Genomic DNA, 20,610 nt, shown 5'->3' on the forward strand with positions numbered 1-20,610 from the left:
GTGTTAGATGTAAATATAAACAGAATACAATGATTTGCAAATCATTTTCAACCCATATTCAATTGAATATGCTACAAAGACAACATATTTGATGTTCATCCATCCATTTTCTACCGCGTATTCCCTTTGGGGTGGCGGGGGGCGCTGGCGCCTATCTCAGCTACAATCTGGCGGAAGGCGGGGTACACCCTGGACAAGTCGCCACCTCATCACAGGGCCAACACAGATAGACAGACAACATTCACACTCACATTCACACACTAGGGCCAATTTAGTGTTAATTATGCAAAAATACATTATCAAATATTCAGACCGTTTTTAAAAAAAAAATAGAAGTAAATACTAATAATAATGATTTTGAAGCAAGTTATCCATCAAATTGGGGCTTCACGGTGGCAGAGGGGTTAGTGCGTCTGCCTCACAATACGAAGGTCCTGCAGTCCTGGGTTCAAATCCGAAGGTCCTGCAGTCCTGGGTTCAAATCCAGGCTCGGGATCTTTCTGTGTGGAGTTTGCATGTTCTCCCCGTGAATGCGTGGGTTCCCTCCGGGTACTCCGGCTTCCTCCCACTTCCAAAGACATGCACCTGGGGATAGGTTGATTGGCAACACTAAATTGGCCCTAGTGTGTGAATGTGAGTGTGAATGTTGTCTGTCTATCTGTGTTGGCCCTGCGATGAGGTGGCGACTTGTCCAGGGTGTACCCCGCCTTCCGCCCGATTGTAGCTGAGATAGGCGCCAGCGCCCCCCGCGACCCCGAAAGGGAATAAGCGGTAGAAAATGGATGGATGGAAAACAAAAAACTTTTTTTTTTACTGTAATGTTGTGGTAAAAAAAAAAATGGCAGCTCGGGTGCCAAAATTTTACTGTAAAATTGCTTTTTTTTACAGTAAAAAAACAACTAAATTTGACTGTAAAAATCTGGCAACTGAGCTGCTTTTTTTTTTTTTACCATTAAAAACAGCAGTACTGTTTTTCCATTTACAGTAATACACACTACATATTGAGTTGAAATTATTCCAACTTACATTATAGTTTTAAAAAAATTGCTATAAAAATATATTATAATACTAGCTAGGCAATTATGACTTGTTGCCCAGCAGAAGCAATCAGTTCTTAGGCTTGGGTCGCCTCCTAGTGGTCAGTTAGTGTCTTGTCGCTCTAAAAAAAAAAAAAAATGAAAGTGCCTGTAATTTTTAATTCACAGTGTGTATTAATTACACTTTTATACATAGGAATAAAATTAATTCATGGAAAGTAGAGAATTATGTAATATGAGCGTCTCCATGGTTACCGGAGCAACGGTTGTCGCCCTCCATATGATATACACCTATCTATCCATTTCCTACCGCTTGTCCCGTTCTAGTGACATCGGAATAGATAGTAACGTGTTTTGTGTGTTAAACTTACGATGACGTAGCCCTCGTCATTTCGCGGCGTCATTCAAATGGTGACGTAGAAGCTGACGTCATCCTAGCATTAGCATGTTTGAAACAAAACGTCTAAAACGACCGAAAGCTCAGTTTCTCTCCCCGTTCAGACTCGGACGTCATATTTGTCTTTTAAAACACGGCGAAGATTGGATGGGAATTGAATGTTTTACTTGTCACTTCAAGTATAAAAAAAAAAAAAAGGGCAATTAAGGAGCTTCAGTACCCGGAAGTGACGCTGTGTCTACAAAATAAAAGTCGCAATCTCACCATGTGAGAAAGTGACCGGCGTTGCTTTTCGTTGTTATGGGTTATTTTTTTCCCGAAAAACAACCTACCTCGTAACAAAATCCTCGTTTTAAACTTTACTACGTTGTGCATTTAAAAAAAAAAAAAAGGCAAGATGTCACGCAAGTTGGACAACAACGGGTTACCTTTTTTACCCGGATTGTCATTCCAGGATGTAACGGTAAGCAGGCGGTTTTTAATGCAAGATAAAGTTGCTGTGAAATGTAACTGGTTTTGGAACAAGCCTTAAAACCAAATGTGTCGGACCAGTTATTAAGATATGTCAAGCGAGGTGACGTTTTGTTTGTTTTTTGCCCTACTTCCGCCCAACATCATGCACACATTTCCTGTCAGAGTTACTTACTCCATGACATACCTATGCTAGTGCAGTGATTTCTCCAGATTCTCTGAAATTTTTGATAACATTTTGGAAGTAGAAGGTGAAATCCCTCAATTCCTTGCAATAGCTGGTTGAGAAATGTTGTTCTTAAACAATTTGCTCACAAATTAGTTCACTGAAGTGTTCCTGAGCCCATGGGGTGATATCCTTTACACACTTCTTAATGCAGTACTGCCTGAGGGATCGAAGGTCCATGATATCATCGCTTTTGTTAAAGTTAAAGTACCAATGATTGTCACACACACACTAGGTGTGGTGTAATGTGTCCTCTGCATTTGACCCATCTCCTTGATCACCCCCTGGGAAGTGAGGGGAGCAGTGGGCAGCAACGGTGCCACGCCCGGGAATCTTTTTTTTGGTGATTTAACCCCCAATTCCCATTTTTATAGTCTTTGGTATGACTCGGCCGGGGTTTGAACTCACAACCTACCGGTCTCAGGGCGGACTCTTTATCCAATAGGCCACTGAGTAGGTGATTTCTCCAGATTCTCTAAATCTTTTTATGATATCACCGACTGTAGATGGTGAAATCCCTAAAGTCCTTGCAACAGCTGTTTGAGAAATGACGTTCTTAAACAATTTGCTCACAAATTAGTTCACTGAAGTGTTCCTGAGCCCATGTGGTGATATCCTTTACACATGTTTTGATGCAGGGATCGAAGGTCCATGATATTATCGCTTACGTGCAGTGATTTCTCCAGATTCTCGGAATCTTTTGATGATATCACAGACTGTTGATGGTGAAATCCCTAAATTCCTTGTAATAGCTCGTTGAGAAATGTTGTTCTTAAACTGTTGGACAATTTGTTCACGCATTTCTTCACAAAGTGGTTGCCCTCGCCCCATCCTTGTTTGTGAATAACTGAGCATTTCATGGAAACGGCTTTTATACCCAATCATGGCACCCACCTGTTCCCAATTAGTGGGGTGTTCCAAATAAGTGTTTGATGAGCATTCCTCAACTTTCTCAGTCTTTTTTGCCACTAGTGCCAGCTTTTTTGAAACATGTCGCAGGCATCAAATTCCAAATGAGCTAATATTTGCAAAAAAAAAAAAAAACTAATTTTCCCCGTTCGAACATTAAGTACCTTGTCTTTGCGGTCTATTCAATTGAACGTAGGTTGAAAAGGAAAGGGACAAGCTGTAGAAAATGGATGGACTTTCAAATCATTGTATTCTGTTTTTATTTACGATTCACACAACGTGCCAACGTAGCTGGCTTGGGGTTTTGTAAGAAGTACTCCCAATTGTTACAACAAGTCAACTGGGATAGACTCCATCTTTAGTAGAGTTAAGCAATTTATGTCGTCAAGGACTGCAATCAAGGACAGAAATCTGCAATTTTGTTGATTGATTGAAGCGTTTATTAGTAGATTGCACAGCACAGTACATATTCCGTACAATTGACCACTAAATGGTAACACCCGAATAAGTTTTTCAACTTGTTTTGAGGCGGTGTCTACGTAAATCAATTCATGGTAAATTAGTAGGGAAGGTTGATTTTCTCGACCTTTCACAACCTAAGATTGACAACCAGTCTTTTGTGTAGTCCGCCGTTTTGCCTTAAAACCGCTGGTATAGGCTCCAGCTCCAATGGAGTTAAGCATTTTACCTAGGCTCGATTCCCATTAGATGGAGAATTGTGTTAATTCCTGCAGTAGAGGTAAGGAGTACTCCACTTGTCACCCTAAGTCTACTTGGACAGGCTCCAATTCTAGTAGAGTTAGACAATCAAGTATGTCGTCAAGGACTGCATTCTAGCGTCATTGGTGGTCTAGTTTTTAACTCAGTTGACTAACATAGGTTTTCTGCCCCATTCCCAACCTAAAACTGCGCTCGTATCTTCTTTAGTCCACCGTTTTACCTTAAGTCTGTTGGTATTGTCTCCAGCTCCAATGGAGTAAAGCAAATTGGTATGTGTCAGGGACTGGATAGACAGGATAATTCTCGCAGTAGAGGTAAGTAGTACTACACTTGTCACCCCAAGTCAACTGGGACAGGCTCCAGTTCTAGTAGAGTTGGGCCATCAAGCAGACTGTATGTCGTCAAGGACTGCAATCTGGGATCATTGGTGGTCTAGTTTTTAACTCAGTTGACTAATATAAGTTTTCTGCCCCATTCACAACCTAAAACTGCGCTTGTATCTTCTTTAGTCCACTGTTTTACCTTAATTCTGTTGGTATAGTCTCCAGCTCCAATAGAGTAAAGCGATTTGGAAGCAATTTGGACCCTTTTGCAGTTTTCCTAGGCTCGATTCCCATTAGATCGAGAATTGTATTAATTCCCGCAGTAGAGGTAAGTAGTGCTCCACTTGTCACCCTAAGTCAACTGGGACAGGCTCCTGTTCTACTAAAGTTAGGAAAATCAAGCAGAATGTATGTCTTCAAGGACTGCAATCTAGGGTCATTAGTGGTCTAGTTTTATAACTCAGTTGACTAGCATAGGTTTTCTGCCCCATTCACAACCTAAAACTGCGCTTGTAACTTCTTTAGTCCACCGTTTTACCTTAAATCTGTTGGTATCGTCTCGAGCTCCAATAGATTTAAGGGATTTGGACCCTCTTGCTGTTTACCTAGGCTCAATTCCCATTAGATGGAGAATTGTGTTAATTCCCGCACTAGAGGGAAGTAGTACTCCACTTGTCACCCTAAGTCAACTGGGACAGGCTCCAGTTCTAGTAGACTTAGGCAATCAAGCAGACTGAATGTCGTCAAGGACTGCAATCTAAGGTCATTGGTGGTCTATTTTTTAACTCAGTTGACTAAGATAGGTTTTCTGCCCCATTCACAACCTAAAACTCTACTCGTATCTTCTTTAGTCCAACGTTTTACCTTAAATCTGTTGGTATTGTCTCCAGCTCCAATAGAATAAAGAGAATTGGCATGTGTCAGGGACTGGATAGAGAGGTAGGATAATTCCCCCAGTAGAGGTACGTAGTACTCCACTTGTCACCCTAAGTCTACTTGGACAGGCTCCAATTGTAGTATAGTAGAGTTAGGCAATCAAGCAGACTGTATGTCGTCAAGGACTGCAATCTAGGGTCATTGGTGGTCTAGTTTTTAACTCAGTTGACTAACATAGGTTTTCTGCCCCATTCACAACCTAAAACTGCACTCGTATCTTCTTTAGTCCACTGTTTTTACCTTAAGTCTGTTGGTATTGTCTCCAGCTCCAATAGAGTAAAGAGAATTGGCATGTGTCGGATAGACAGTTAGGATAATTCCCGCAGTAGAGGTAAGTAGTACTCCACTTGTCACCCTATGTCAACTGGGACAGGCTCCAGGTCTAGTAGAGTTAGGCAATCAAGCAGAATGTATGTCATCAAGGACTGCAATCTAAGGTCATTGGTGGTCTAGTTTTTAACTCAGTTGACTAACATAGGTTTTCTGCCCCATTCACAACCTAAAACTGCACTCGTATCTTCTTTAGTCCACCGTTTTACCTTAAGTCTGTTGGTATCGTCTCCAGCTCGAGTAAAGCGAATTGGTATGTGTCAGAGACTGGATGGAGAATTAGGATAAGATCCGCAGTAGAGGTACGTAGTACTCCACTTGTCGCCCTAAGTCAACTGGGACAGGCTCCAGTTCTCGTAGTTAGGCAATCAAGCAGAATGTATGTTGTCAAGGACTGCAATCTAGGATCATTGGTGGTCTAGTTTTTAACTCAGTTGACTAACATAGGTTTTCTGCCCCATTCACAACTTAAAACTGTACTCTTATCTTCTTTAGTCCACCGTTTTACCTTAAATTTGTTGGTATTATCTCCAGCTCCAATTGAGTGAAGAGAATTGGTATGTGTCAGGGACTGGATAGACAGTTAGGATAATTCCCGCAGTAGAGGTACGTAGTACTCCACTTGTCACCCTATGTCAACTGGGACAGGCTCCAATTGTAGTATAGTAGAGTTAGGCAATCAAGCAGACTGTATGTCGTCAATGACTGCAATCTAGGGTCATTGGTGGTCTAGTTTTTAACTCAGTTGACTAACATAGGTTTTCTGCCCCATTCACAACCTAAAACTTCACTCGTAACTTCTTTAGTCCACCGTTTTACCTTAAATCTATTGGTATCGTCTCCAGCTCAAATAGAGTTAAGCGATTTGGAAGCATTTTGGACCGTCCTGCAGTTTTCCTAGGCTCGATTCCCATTAGATGGAGAATTGTGTTAATTCCCGCAGTAGAGGTAAGTAGTACTCCACTTGTCACCCTAAGTCAACTGGGACAGGCTCCAGTTCAAGTAGACTTAGGCAATCAAGCAGACTGAATGTCGTCAAGGACTGCAATCTAAGGTCATTGGTGGTCTAGTTTTTAACTCAGTTGGCTAACAAAGGTTTTCTGCCCCATTCACAACCTAAAACTGCGCTTGTATCTTCTTTAGTCCACCGTTTTACCTTAAGTCTGTTGGTATTGTCTCCAGCTCCAATAGAGTTAAGGGATTTGGACCCTCTTGCTGTTTACCTAGGCTCAATCCCCATTAGATGGAGAATTGTGTTATTCCCGCACTACAGGGAAGTAGTACTCCACTTGTCACCCTAAGTCAACTGGGAGAGGCTCCAGATGTAGCAGAGTTAGGCAATCAAGCAGAGTTAGGCAATCAAGCAGAATGTATGTCGTCGGGGACTGCAATCTAGGGTCATTGGTGGTCTAGTTTTTAACTCAGTTGACTAACATAGGTTTTCTGCCCCATTCACAACCTAAAACTGCACTCGTATCTTCTTTAGTCCACTGTTTTACCTTAAATCTGTTGGTATTGTCTCCAGCTCCAATAGAGTAAAGCGAATTGGCATGTGTCAGGGACTGGATAGACAGTTAGGATAATTCCCGCAGTAGGAGTAAGTAGTACTCCACTTCAGAATCAGAAATACTTTAATAATCCCTGAGGAGATATTAACATTTTTAGCAAAATCCCATTCAAGAGCAGACAAACATTACAGGGTGACAGAACAGGATCGAACATTACAGGGAGACAGAACAGGATCGCTGACGGGTCTGCCAACTTCTGGCGGCCCTTACATGGGGGCATCAATTACACACACCCACCCGTCACACGTGTAATGCGGTTAACCTGAGACGCGAAGTCAGTCAGCGCCCGCACATGCTGTGGGCTCGTAGCGGGGCCTGCCCGCCACCCACCTGCCCGCCTCCCCATGGCACGCGACATGCGGGTCCGCCTGACGGTTAGTCTCACCCCCCAATGCTAAGGGGCTCGTGCCAGGGGTCACCCGTGGGAAAACAGACGTACCTGCCGTTGGGTCGCGCCGTCGCAAGACGAGATCCCGGGGCCTGCCGTGCCATACGCGCCAAGGATAGTCGGGGCCACCCAAAGCCTGGGGTCTTCTTGGGGTCATTATTGGTTGGACATCTGTGTGCTCCACTGTCCCGACACCCTACCTTTCCTTAAGAGAGTCATAGTTACTCCCGCCGTTTACCCGCACTTCAATGAATTTTATTCACCTTGAGATTCAGTCACAAAAAGTCAGCTGTGATAGTCTCCATCTCTAGTAGAGTTAAGCAATCTGGCAGAATGTATGGAGAGGACTGCACTATGAGGTAATTGGTAGTTGACTTTAATACTGGTTTCCTGATTGACTGGCAACCAGTGCAGGGTACCGTCCACCTTTGTGACCCCACACGAGTGGAATAAATAAATGGATGGGTTGCACACACTTTTCCCATGGATGTTTGTTTTTTCCACCACAGAAAACAACATACCACCGCCCCCAGACTTTGTCATATTCCAAGGGCCTACCGTTGGCCCACGCCCCTAAATTGACTATCGGACTGGAGCCGCTATTAACGGAGCAGATGATGCAAGAGGAGCTCAATGGCTACACCCACGACCCACCAGAACTCCCGTTTGGCTCCATCAACTCGAAATACTACAAAGACTTAATTAATTTGTCGTACAACTCCGGTGTGGCTGTGAACCCAAATCCTCCACCTTTCATCCCAGCTTACGTCACCCTTGACAAAAAGGTATCAAGTATTTTTTGTTGCCGTGGTCACTCGCGGTTCATTGCATGCTTGTTTCTGTATTCAGGTGCTTTGTTTCAAAGCGTACTTTGAGGACAAAATCTGCAACAGCCGAGACGAGCGTAAGAGCTACTTCCGTCACGTGGTCATCTACTATTACCTTGAAGACGACAGCATGAGTATCACTGAACCCTGGGTACCCAATTCTGGGATACTACAAGGTGAACGGATCAAACGCCAACGATTACCTAAGAAGGAACCTGGGAAGTATTACCATTGGAAAGACCTCAACCTTGGCATCGACCTGGCAGTGTACGGTTTTAAGTACCATATCGCACAGTGTGATTTGTTTACGCAGGTACGACACACATGAATAGACTCATGCTGTGTTTGGTATTCCTGGGCGCTAACAACTTCTACCCAACGTACAGAACTTTATGCAACGTCAGGGCATTATTTTGAATGAGCCCGAGGAAATGCCAGACGATGCCTATATCACGCAGCGGCTAAAAGCTCCGCCTACCTACACAACAACCTCAGGTTTTGACAGCAGGTACCAGTTTCTTCACATGGATCGCAAGGTAAAGCCCTGTAAAGTACTACAGAGCATCATATTTGGGATTTGACCGTCAAAAATGAGAGAATAACCTTTCCTATGACGTATGTAAACCCTTTCCGGGTCAGGTGCTACGTTTCTTTGCCCTATGGGATGATTCGGAATCTGAGCTCGGCGAAACCTTGCCTGTTACTATCCACTACTTCCTGGTGAACGACACGGTGGAGATCAGGGAGGATCACAAAGCTAACAGTGGCCGATATCCGTTCCCGGTGTTGATGCAGAGACTGAGGATACCCAAGAAAATGAAACCAGGGCACGGTAAGCTGGCATAAACAATTTATGCGGATGTTTTGTCATGCTTCTCACCTGGAAAAGTGCGGAGTGCCATCTCCGGGTTGGGGAGGAGAACCTACCCCAAGTGGGGGAGTTCAAGTACCTTAGAGTCTTGTTCACGAGTGAGGGAAGACTGGATCATGAGGTTGACAGGCGGAGTGGTACGGCGTCTTCAGTAATGCGGACGCTGTATCGATCCATTGTGGTGAAGACGGAAGGCAAAGCTCTCAATTTACCGGTCGATCTACGTTCCCATCCTTATCTATGGTCATGAGCCTTGGGTAATGACTGACAGGACAAGATCACGGGTACAAGCGGCTGAAATGGGCTCTCCCTTAGAAATAGGGTAGGAGGCTCTACCATCCGAGAGGAGCTCAAAGTAAAGCCGCTGTTCCTCCACATCGAGAGGAGCCAGGTGAGGTGGTTCGGGCATCTGGTCAGGATGCCACCCGAACGCCTCCCTAGGGAGGTGTTTCGGGCACGTCCGACCGGTAGGAGGCCATGGGAAAAACCCAGGACACTTTGGGAAGACTATGTCTCCCGTCTGGCCTGGGAACGCCTCGGGATCCCCCGGGAAGAGCTGGATGAAGTGGCTGGGGAGAAGGAAGTCTGGGCTTCCCTGCTTAGGCTGCTGCCCCTGAATGGAAGGTTTTTGGGTCTCAACGACTAGTGTGGCCCACATTATGATGGAAACGGTCCCTTCAGCAGTTGATTCAAGGCATGACCATGGTCAGCAGGTGTTTGCTTGTTCTTCTTGATGGACTGAATTGCTTCATTGAGTCAACATGTCCTTTGTAAGTTTTAGTCCGGTTTAGCAGCATCACGGCCACGTCCATTCAAAAACCCATAGGGATTATTGCTAATATAACGTTGCATCAAACGCCGTCATCGCGATAGATTTACGGAAGTATTTCTGAAATGAGCGTACTATTTAAGTTTATATTGTAGCAGAATTTTTGCCTTAAAAGTATATGTTTTTTAAAGAACGTTTTTTTTGTGTGTTTTGTTTACTTTCAATAATGCCACAGTTGCATAGCAGTTTTGAATTGGCTTTGTTGTCATAGAAAATATCAAAAACTTTTCTTCCCCCTTGGACATGTCAACATATTTTTTGTTACAGTTGCCGAAAATATTAAATATGCATGTTAAGTAAATACCTGACTTGTTTTTGATGAATAGTTAGGCTTACTATGCTATATTGTATTTTTAAGGCTTGTCATTTTGGTTGTACTTGGGTAGCCAAGTGTTTTTCAAGGTGGTACCTGGTGAACTAAGTTTTAGAACAACTGGTCTGGAGTTTACATATGAAATATGTTTTGGTGTAAATTTTGCATACATTTTTCACTCTTATAATGCATTTTTGTCTGCAATTTTGCAAATTGTTCGATGCCGGAAGCGTTCCCAGATTGCAAATTAAACCACACACCACCTTTACCAAAAGTATCAGACTTTATCTTTTGAAAGTACACTGCTGAAAATGTACAAAACCAAAACCAGTGAAGTTGTGTAAATGGTAAATAAAAACAGAATACAATGATTTGCAAATCCTTTTCAACTTATATTCAATTGAATAGACTACAAAGACAAGATAAAGAAACCTTTTTTCTTTGCAAATAATCATTAACTTAACATTTAATGGCAGCAACACAGCAAAAAAAATGGCACAGGGGCATTTTTACCACTGTGTTACATGGCCTTTCCTTTTAACAACACTCAGTAAACGTTTAGGAACTGAGGAGACCAATTTTTGAAGCTTTTCATGTGGAGTTATTTCCACTTCTTGCTTGATGTACAGCTTAAGTTGTTCAACAGTCCGGGGTGTCCGTTGTGGTATTTTAGGCTTTATAAAGCTCCACACATTTTCAATGGGAGACGTGTCTGGACTACAGGCAGGCCAGTCTAGTACCTGCACTCTTTTACTACAAAACCACACTGTTGTAACAAGTGGCTTGGCATTGTCTTGCTGAAATAAGCAGGGGCGTCCATGATAGCGTTGCTTGGATGGCAGCATATATTGCTTCAAAACCTGTATGTACCTTTCAGCATTAATGGTGCCTTCACAGATGTGTAAGTTACCCATGCCTTGGGCACTAATACACCCCCATACCATCACAGATGCTGGCTTTTGAACTTTGGGCCTGTAACAATCCGAATGGTTCTTTTCCTCCGGAAGACACGACGTCCACAGTTTCCAAAAACAATTTGAAATTTGGACTCGTCAGACCACAGAACACTTTACATCTTTGCGTCAGTCTTTTTTAGATGAGCGCGGGCCCAGTGAAGCCGGCGGCATTTCTGGGTGTTGTTGATAAATGGCTTTCGCTTTAAGAATTTTACCTTGCACTTACAGATGTAGAGAGGAACTGTAGTTCTTGACAGTGGTTTTCTGAAGCCCATGTGGTGATATCCTTTAAACACTGATGTCACTTTTTGATGCAGGGATCGAAGGTCACGGGCATTGTCTCTTACGTGCAGCGATTTCTCCAGATTCTCTGAACCTTTTGATGATATTACGGACCGTAGATGGTGAAATCCCTAAATTCCTTGCAGTAGCTGGTTGAGAAATGCGGTTCTTAAACAATTTGCTCACGCATTTGTTCACAAAGTGCTGACTCTCGCCCCATCCTTGTTTGTGAACGACTGAGCATTTCACGAAAGCTGCTTTTATACCCAATCATGGCCCACACCTGTTCACCTGTGGGATGTTCCAAATAAGTGTTTGATGAGCAAATCCTCAACTTTCTCAGTCTTTTTTGCCACTTCTTCCAGGTTTTTTGAAACATGTCACAGGCATCACATTCCAAATGAGCTAATACTTGCAAAAAAATTATACAAATTATATAGAAAATAATACAAATATAGGTTGAAAAGGATTCGCAAAACATTGTATTCTGTTTTTATTTACCATTTACACAACGTGCCAACTTCACTGGTTTTGGGTTTTGAATAGTTAGGTCATCACCACTACTTTTAAACAAAATTAAACTTCTTAAACAATATAAAGATTCCTCTATTCATCCATGTACGAATGGATGGATGGAAACATTATATAGATTCACACGGTCACAACATTAGGTACAGAGGAGATCCTCCCCCTCTGGTTGACAGCTTGACCTAATGTCCAAATAAGGACTTCCACCTCACAGTGATGTCACAACATAGCCGGAATAAAAACCCTGCAAACAATGGCATCTAATTTTGAGTGCAATCTTAAGATTTGACTCGTGGGCATTGTTTTAACACTGTTACTCAACTTTGTAACATTTGTAAGTCAGAAAAGACAAAGAACATTTCAAGTTATGAGTTGGGAAATTGCGTTAGATGTAAATATAAACGGAATACAATGATTTACAAATCATTTTCAACCCATATTCAGTTGAATATGCTACAAAGACAACATATTTGATGTTCAAACTGATAAACATTTTTTATTTTTTTTTTGCAAATAATCATTAACTTCAGAATTTGATGCCAGCAACACGTGACAAAGAAGTTGGGAAAGGTGGCAATAAATACTGATAAAGTTGAGGAATGCTCATCAAACACTTATTTGGAACATCCCACAGGTGTGCAGGCTAATTGGGAACAGGTGGGTGCCATGATTGGGTATAAAAGCAGCTTCCATGAAATGCTAAGTAATTCACAAAAAAGGATGGGGTGAGGGTCACCATTTTGTAAGCAGATTGTCAAACAGTTTTAGAACAACATTTGTCAACGAGCTATTGCAAGGAATTTAGGGATTTTACCATCTACGGTCCGTAAAATCATCTAAAAGTTCAGAGAACCTGAAGAAATCACTGCACGTAAGCGATGATATTACAGACTTGTGATTTCTCGGGGGGTACTGCATCAAAAACCGACATCAGTGTGTAAAGGATATCACCACATGGACTCGGGAACACTTCATAAAACCACTGTCAGTAACTACAGTTGGTCGCTACATCTGTAAGTGCAAGTTAAAACTCTATGCAACGTCAAACCCATTTATCAACAACATCCTGAAACGCCGCCGGCTTGGCTGGGCCCGAGATCATCTAAGATGGACTGATGCAAAGTGGAAAAGTGTTCTGTGGTCTGACGAGTCCACATTTCGAAATTTTATGGAAATATTCGACATTGTGTCATCCGAACCAAAGGGGAAGTGAACCATCCAGACTGTTATTGACGCAAAGTTGAAAAGCCAGCATCTCTGATGGTATGGGGGTGCATTAGTGCCCAAGGCATGGGTAACTTTACACATCTGTGAAGGCACCATTAATGCTGAAAGGTACATATAGCGGTATAGCTCGGTTGGTAGAGTGGCCATGTCAGCAACTTGAGGGTTGCAGGTTCGATTCCCGCTTTCGCCATCCTAGTCCCTACCGTTGTGTCCTTGGGCAAGACACTTTACCCACCTGCTCCCAGTGCCACCCACACTGGTTTAAATGTAACTTAGATATTGGGTTTCACTATGTAAAGCGCTTTGAGTCACTAGAGAAAAGCGCTATATAAATATAATTCACTTCACTTCACATACAGGTTTTGGAACAACAAATGCTGGCATCCAAGCACCGTCTTTTTCATGGACGCCCCTGCTTATTTCACCAAGACAATGCCAAGCCACATTCAGCAAGTGTTACAACAGCGTGGCTTCGTAGAAAAAAGAGTGAGGGTTCTTTCCTGGCTCGCCTGCAGTCCAGACCTGTCTCCCATGGAAAATGTGTGGCGCATTATGAAGCGTAAAATACGACTGAAGCTCTACACAAAACAAGAATGGGGAAGAATTCCATTTTCAAAGCTTCGACAATTAGTTTCCTCAGTTCCCAAACGTTTATTGAGTGTTAAAAGAAAAGGTGATGTAACACAGTGGTGAACATGCCCTTTCCCAACTACTTTGGCACGTGTTGCAGCCATGAAATTCTAACTTCATTATTATTTGTACAAAAAAAATAAAGTTTATGAGTTTGAACATCAAATATCTTGTCTTCGTAGTGCATTCAACTGAATATGGGTTGAAAATGATTTGCAAATCATTGTATTCCGTTTATATTTACATCTAACACAATTCCCCAACTCTGTCGCCTGTCTTTGCAGAACAGTTTCCCAGCTGTGTAATGGAGGATTCCGTCGAGGAGGTTGAAGAGTTCTTCTCACCCACCGACTTCCGGGTCGGTGAGACGGTTACGATAATGGGACGGCGTTTCCTCTTGTACGACTGCGATGAGTTCACGAAAGAATACTACCAGACCAACTATCCGGAAATCAACATAAAAAGCATCGAAGTACCCAAGAAGATGGGCAAGTTCGAGGGCATGAAAAAGGTGAGGTTATCCATCCCTGGCTTTTTATTTTTTGTCGTATCCCTTCTCACCCCATCACCATTTTGCCAACCACAATTCCAGGAGATACCGCCCTACAACGGCTTCGGATCCCTGGAAGATTCCCTCCAGAGCTGCTTATCCCTAATCCCCGCGCCCCCCAGGAAGAACGTGCTGAAGATGCTGGAAAACGAACACAAAGTTCTGCGCTACAGCGCCCGGATGGTGACGCGCATTGGCGCCTCGGAGTCTCAAAAAGCCAAAGACGCGGACCGACGTTTCATTCTGTCCTACTACCTGTCCAACGACACCATCAGTATTTACGAGAACCACAAACACAACTCCGGGTTCATCGGCGGAGTGTTCCTGAAAAGGACTCGCGTTCCCAAGCCGCATTCTCCCGTAGACAATCCCGATTTCTACTCACCGGCGGACTTCTCGATCGGGTCTACCGTTGACGGTGGGTCCTCTATCTCCCCTGCCTTGGTCTTTTCAAATGTCCAAAAGGTCTTCAACTAATTGTATTTATTTCCTTTGTAGCGTTTGGACACCGCTTTATGCTGACCGACGCTGACCTATACGTGCTGAAGTACATGGAGACCAACCCCAGCCAGATCCCTTTGGAGACCCTTGATACACTACGCCAGAAGCTGGGGACCGAGCCCAAACTGACAGCTGACAAAAGTGGTAAGTAAGACCCAGCCCGAAAACCTAATCAATGTTGGTCAATTTTATTTTGAGTGCTAACTTTTTATACGAGGTGGGGATAATACAGCAGCGCAATCGTTATGAGGTCAAGCCCACCGTGTCGCTTTGGACCTGGATGGACCTAAAGGATGCCTCATTAAAAAAAAGACATGGATTCTGGGAAGTATTTTTATTTTTGTTTTTTGTCCGGCTGGACTGCAAAGAAAAATGACCCAAAAAAATATTGAATTTTTTCATGCCAAAAAAAGTAATTTTATGAGACTAAAAAGTTGTCTTTTCAATCTAAAACAATTGTTTTATTTTACTTTTTGATCATAACATTACCACTCATTATTAAGACATTATCTCTATAGTATGGAGTTTTTTTCCCCGTAATATTTTGACTTTGTTGGCCATGGTTATTTGTATACTTAAGATTTTTTTTTAAAAAACATTTTCACATTTTTTCTCTATTCATTTATTTGTTATTGTATTGATCAATTACAAAAAAGTTGCATTTTTCATGCCAAAAAAAGTAATTTTATGAGACTAAAAAGTTGTCTTTTCAATCCAAAACTATTTTCAGAAATATTTTTTATTTTATTTCTTGATCATAAGTCATTGTTAAAACACAATATCTTTATATTATTGTGAGTTTTTTTTGCGTAATATTTTGACTTTATTAACCATGGTTATTTGTATAAATATTTAGATTTTTACATTAATACTTTTTTTTTTTTTACATTTTCAAATTTGTTCTCTATTTATTTATTTATTTATCGTATTGATCAAATACAAAAAAATTGCATTTTTCATGCCAAAAAAAATAATTTTATGAGACTAAAAAGTTGTCTTTTCAATCTAAAACAATTGTTTTATTTTACTTTTTGATCATAACATTACCACTCATTATTAAGACATTATCTCAATAGTATTGAGTTTTTTTCCCCGTAATATTTTGACTTTGTTGGCCACGGTTATTTGTATATTGAAGATTTTTTTTAAAAACATTTTCACATTTTTTCTCTATTCATTTATTTGTTATTGTATTGATCAATTACAAAAAAGTTGCATTTTTCATGCCAAAAAAAGTAATTTTATGAGACTAAAAAGTTGTATTTTCAATCCAAAACTATTTTCAGAAATATTTTTTATTTTACTTCTTGATCATAACTCATTGTTAAAACACAATATCTTTATATTATTGTGAGTTTTTTTTCTGCGTAATATTTTGACTTTATTAACCATGGTTATTTGTATAAATATTTAGATTTTTACATTAATATATATTTTTTTTTTAACATTTTCAAATTTGTTCTCTATTTATTTATTTATTTATGTTATCGTATTGATCAAATAAAAAAAAATTGCATTTTTCATGCCAAAAAAAATAATTTTATGAGACTAAAAAGTTGTCTTTTCAATCCAAAACTATTTTCAGAAATATTTTTTATTTTACTTTTTGATCATAACATTGCCACTCATTATTAAGACACATTATCTTCATAGTATTGTTTTGATTATAGTATTGTGAGTTTTTTTCCCCGTAATATTTTGACTTTATCAACCACGGTTATTTGTATAAATATTTAATATTTTTTTAAAAACATTTTCAAATTTTTTCTCTAGAATTTATTTGTTATTGTATTGATTAATTACAAAAAAGTTGCGATTTTTCATGCCAAAAAAAGTAATCTTATGACACTAAAAAGTTGTCTTTTCAATCCAAAACTATTTTCAGAAATATTTTTTATTTTACTTCTTGATCATAACTCATTGATAAAACACAATATCTTTATATTATTGTGAGGGTTTTTTTTTTTGCGTAATATTTTGACTTTAACCATGGTTATTTGTATAAATATTTTGATTTTTACATTAATACTTTTTTTTTTAACATTTTCAAATTTGTTCTCTATTTATTTATTTATTTATGTTATCGTATTGATCAAATACAAAAAAACTGCATTTTTCATGCCAAAAAAAATAATTTTATGAGACTAAGAAGTTGTCTTTTCAATCTAAAACTATTTTCAGAAATATTTTTTATTTTACTTTTTGATCATAACATTGCCACTCATTATTAAGACACATTATCTTTATAGTATTGTTTTGATTATAGTATTGTGAGTTTTTTTCCCCGTAATATTTTGACTGTATCAACCACGGTTATTTGTATAAATATTTAAGATTTTTTAAAAAACATTTTCAAATTTTTTCTCTATTAATTTATCTGTTATTGTATTGATTAATTACAAAAAAGTTGCGATTTTTCATGCCAAAAAAAGTAATCTTATGACACTAAAAAGTTGTCTTTTCAATCCAAAACTATTTTCAGAAAGATTTTTTATTTTACTTCTTGATCATAACATTACCACTCATTGTTAAAACACATTATATTTATAGTGTTGTGAGGTTTTTTTTCCGTAGTATTTTGTCTTTACTAATAATGGTTATTTGTATAAATATTTAGATTTTTAAATTACTACCTTTTTTAAAAACATTTTCTAATTTTTTCTCCATTTATTTATGTTATCGTATTGATCAAATACAAAAATGGTGTATTTTTATTGCCAAAAAAAGTAATTTTATGAGACTAACAATTGTTCTTTTCAATCAAAAACTATTTTCAGAAATATATATATATTTTTTTTGATCGTAACATTGCCACTCATTATTAAGACACATTATCTTTATAGTATTGTTTTGATTATAGTATTGTGAGTTTTTTCCCCCGTAATATTTTGACTTTATCAACCACGGTTATTTGTATAAATATTTAAGAATTTTTAAAAAACATTTTCACATTTGTCTATTAATTTTCTGTTATCGTATTGATTAATGACAACCAAAGTAGCATTTTTCATGCCAAAAAAGTAATTTTATGAGACTAAAAAGTTGTCTTTTCAATCCAAAACTATTTTCAGAAATATTTTTTATTTTACTTCTTGATCATAACATTACCACTCATTTTTAAGACATTATCTTTATAGTATTGTGAGTTTCCCCTCCACCCCCCGTAATATTTTGACTTTATCAACCACAGTTATTTGTATAAATATTTAGATTTTTACATTACTACTTTTTTGAAAACATTTTCACATTTTTTATCCATTTATTTATTTATGTTGTCCTATTGATCAATTACAAAAAAAGTTGCATTCTTCATGCCAAAAAATTTAATTTTATGAGACTTAAAATGTTTCTTTTCAATATGAAACTATTCATAAATATTTATTTTACTTTATCATAACTTTGCCACTCACACATCATCTTTATAGTATTGTTTTGATTATAGTATTTTGAGGTTTTTTTCTCCGTAATATTTTGACTTTATTGACCACGGTTATTTGTATAAATATTTAAGATTTTTTAAAAAACATTTTCACATTTTTTCTCTATTAATTTATTTGTTATTGTATTGATCAATTACAAAAAAGTTGCATTTTTCATGCCAAAAAAAGTAATTTTATGGGACTAAAAAGTTGTCTTTTCAATCCAAAACTATTTTCAGAAAGATTTTTTATTTTACTTCTTAAAACACATTATATTTATAGTACTGTGAGTTTTTTTTCCGTAATATTTTGTCTTTATTAACAGTGGTCATTTGTATAAATATTTTGATTTTTACATTACTAACTTTTTTTTTTTTAAACATTTTCAAATTTTTCTCTATTTATTTATTTATGTTATCGTATTGATCAAATACAAAAATTTTGTATTTTTCATGCCAAAAAAAGTAATTTTATGAGACTAACAATTTTTCTTTTCAATCAAACTATTTTCAGAAATATTTTTTATTTTACTTTTTGATCATAACATTGCCACTCATTATTAAGACACATTTATAGTATTGTTTTGATTATAGTATTGTGAGTTTTTTCCCCGTAATATTTTGACTTTATCAACCACTGTTATTTGTATAAATATTTAGATTTTTACATTACTACTTTTTAGAAAACATTTTCAAATTGTTTTCTATTTATTTATTTATGTCATCATATTGATCAATTACAAAAAAGTTGCATTCTTCATGCCAAAAAATTTAATTTTATGAGACTTAAATTTTTTCTTTTCAATCTAAAACTATTCATAAATATTTATTTTACTTTATCATGACATTGCCACTCACACATCATCTTTATAGTATTGTTTTGATCATAGTATTTAGAGTTTTTTTCTCCGTAATGTTTTTACTTTATTGACCATGGTTATTTGTATAAATATTAAAGATTTTTTTAAAAAACGTTTTCACATTTTTTCTCTTTTTATTATGTATGTTATCATATTGATCAATTACAAAAAAAAGTTGCATTTTTCATGCCAAAAAAAAAGTAATTTTTTGAGACTTAAGTTGTCTTTTCAATCTAAAACTATTTTCAGAAATATTTTTTATTTTACTTCTTGATCATAACATTACCACTCATTGTTAAAACACATTATCTTTATATTATTTTGAGGGTTTTTTTTCCGTAATATTTTGACTTTATTAACCATGGTTATTTGTATAAATATTAAAGATTTTTTGAAAAACGTTTTCACATTTTTTCTCTATTTATTTATGTATGTTATCGTATTGATCAATTACAAAAAAAGTTGCATTTTTCATGCCAAAAAAAGTAATTTTTTAAGACTAAAGTTGTCTTTTTCAATCTAAAACTATTTTCAGAAATATTTTTCATTTTACTTCTTGATCATAACATTACCATTCATTGTTAAAACACATTATCTTTATATTATTGTGAGTTTTTTTTCCGTAATATTTTGACTTTATTAACCATGGTTATTTGTATAAATATTTGGATTTTTACATTAATACTTTTTTTTTTTAACATTTTCACATTTTTTCTATATTTATTTGTTATCGTATTGATCAAATACAAAAAAAATTGCATTTTTCATGCCAAAAAAAGTAATTTAATGAGACAAAAAAGTTGTCTTTTCAATCTAAAACTATTTTCCGAAATATTTTTTATTATTATCACTCACACATTATCTTAATAGTATTGTTTTGATCATAATATTGTGAGTTTTTTTCCCTGTAATATTTTGACTTTATTAACCACGGTTATTTGTATAAATATTTAGATTTTTACATTACTACTTTTTCTTAAAACATTTTCACATTTTTTCTCAATTTGTTATCATATTGATTAATTGCAAAATAAAAGTTGCATTTTTCATGCCAAAAAAAGTAATTTTATCAGACTAAAAAGTTGTCTTTTTAATCTAAAACTATATTCACAAATATTTATTTTACTTTATCATAACATTACCACTCACACATTATCTTATTAGTATTGTTTTGATTATAATATTGTGAGTTTTTTTCCCCTGTAATATTTTGACTTTATTAACCACGGTTATTTGTATAAATATTCAGATTTTTACATTACTACTTTTTGAAAACATTTTCACATGTTTTCTATATTTATTTATTGATGTTATCGTATTGATCAATTACAAAAAAGTTGCATTTTTCATGCCAAAAAAAGTATTTTTAGAGACTAAAAAGTGGTCTTTTCAATCTAAAAGTATTTTCAGAAATATTTAAGTTCATCATAACATTACCACTCATTATCAAGACAAATTATCTTTATAGTATTGTTTTGATCATAGTATTGTTTTTTCCCCCGTAATATTTTGA

The 20,610-nt window shown here is 37.4% G+C and overlaps 1 protein-coding gene across 2 annotated transcripts; it reads left to right on the forward strand.

Moving 5' to 3' along the window:
* Positions 1 to 1,245: 1,245 nt before the first annotated feature.
* Positions 1,246 to 15,549, forward strand: efhc1 (EF-hand domain (C-terminal) containing 1). 2 transcript variants are annotated; one of them, XM_061886068.1, is made up of 9 exons: positions 1,246 to 1,897; positions 7,815 to 8,090; positions 8,155 to 8,445; positions 8,519 to 8,668; positions 8,772 to 8,964; positions 14,053 to 14,279; positions 14,361 to 14,736; positions 14,817 to 14,963; positions 15,052 to 15,549. In XM_061886068.1, the coding sequence occupies exons 1-9, from the start codon at positions 1,832 to 1,834 to the stop codon at positions 15,066 to 15,068; spliced, it is 1,743 nt and encodes a 580-aa protein (XP_061742052.1). In that variant the 5' UTR covers positions 1,246 to 1,831; the 3' UTR covers positions 15,069 to 15,549. The 2 variants fall into 2 exon arrangements, with proteins under 2 accessions (XP_061742052.1, XP_061742051.1); XM_061886067.1 differs by having other exon boundaries at positions 15,037 to 15,548.
* The last annotated feature ends 5,061 nt before the right edge of the window (positions 15,550 to 20,610 follow it).

This window comes from Nerophis ophidion, linkage group LG24, assembly GCF_033978795.1.
Source record: "Nerophis ophidion isolate RoL-2023_Sa linkage group LG24, RoL_Noph_v1.0, whole genome shotgun sequence".
NCBI lineage: Eukaryota > Metazoa > Chordata > Actinopteri > Syngnathiformes > Syngnathidae > Nerophis > Nerophis ophidion.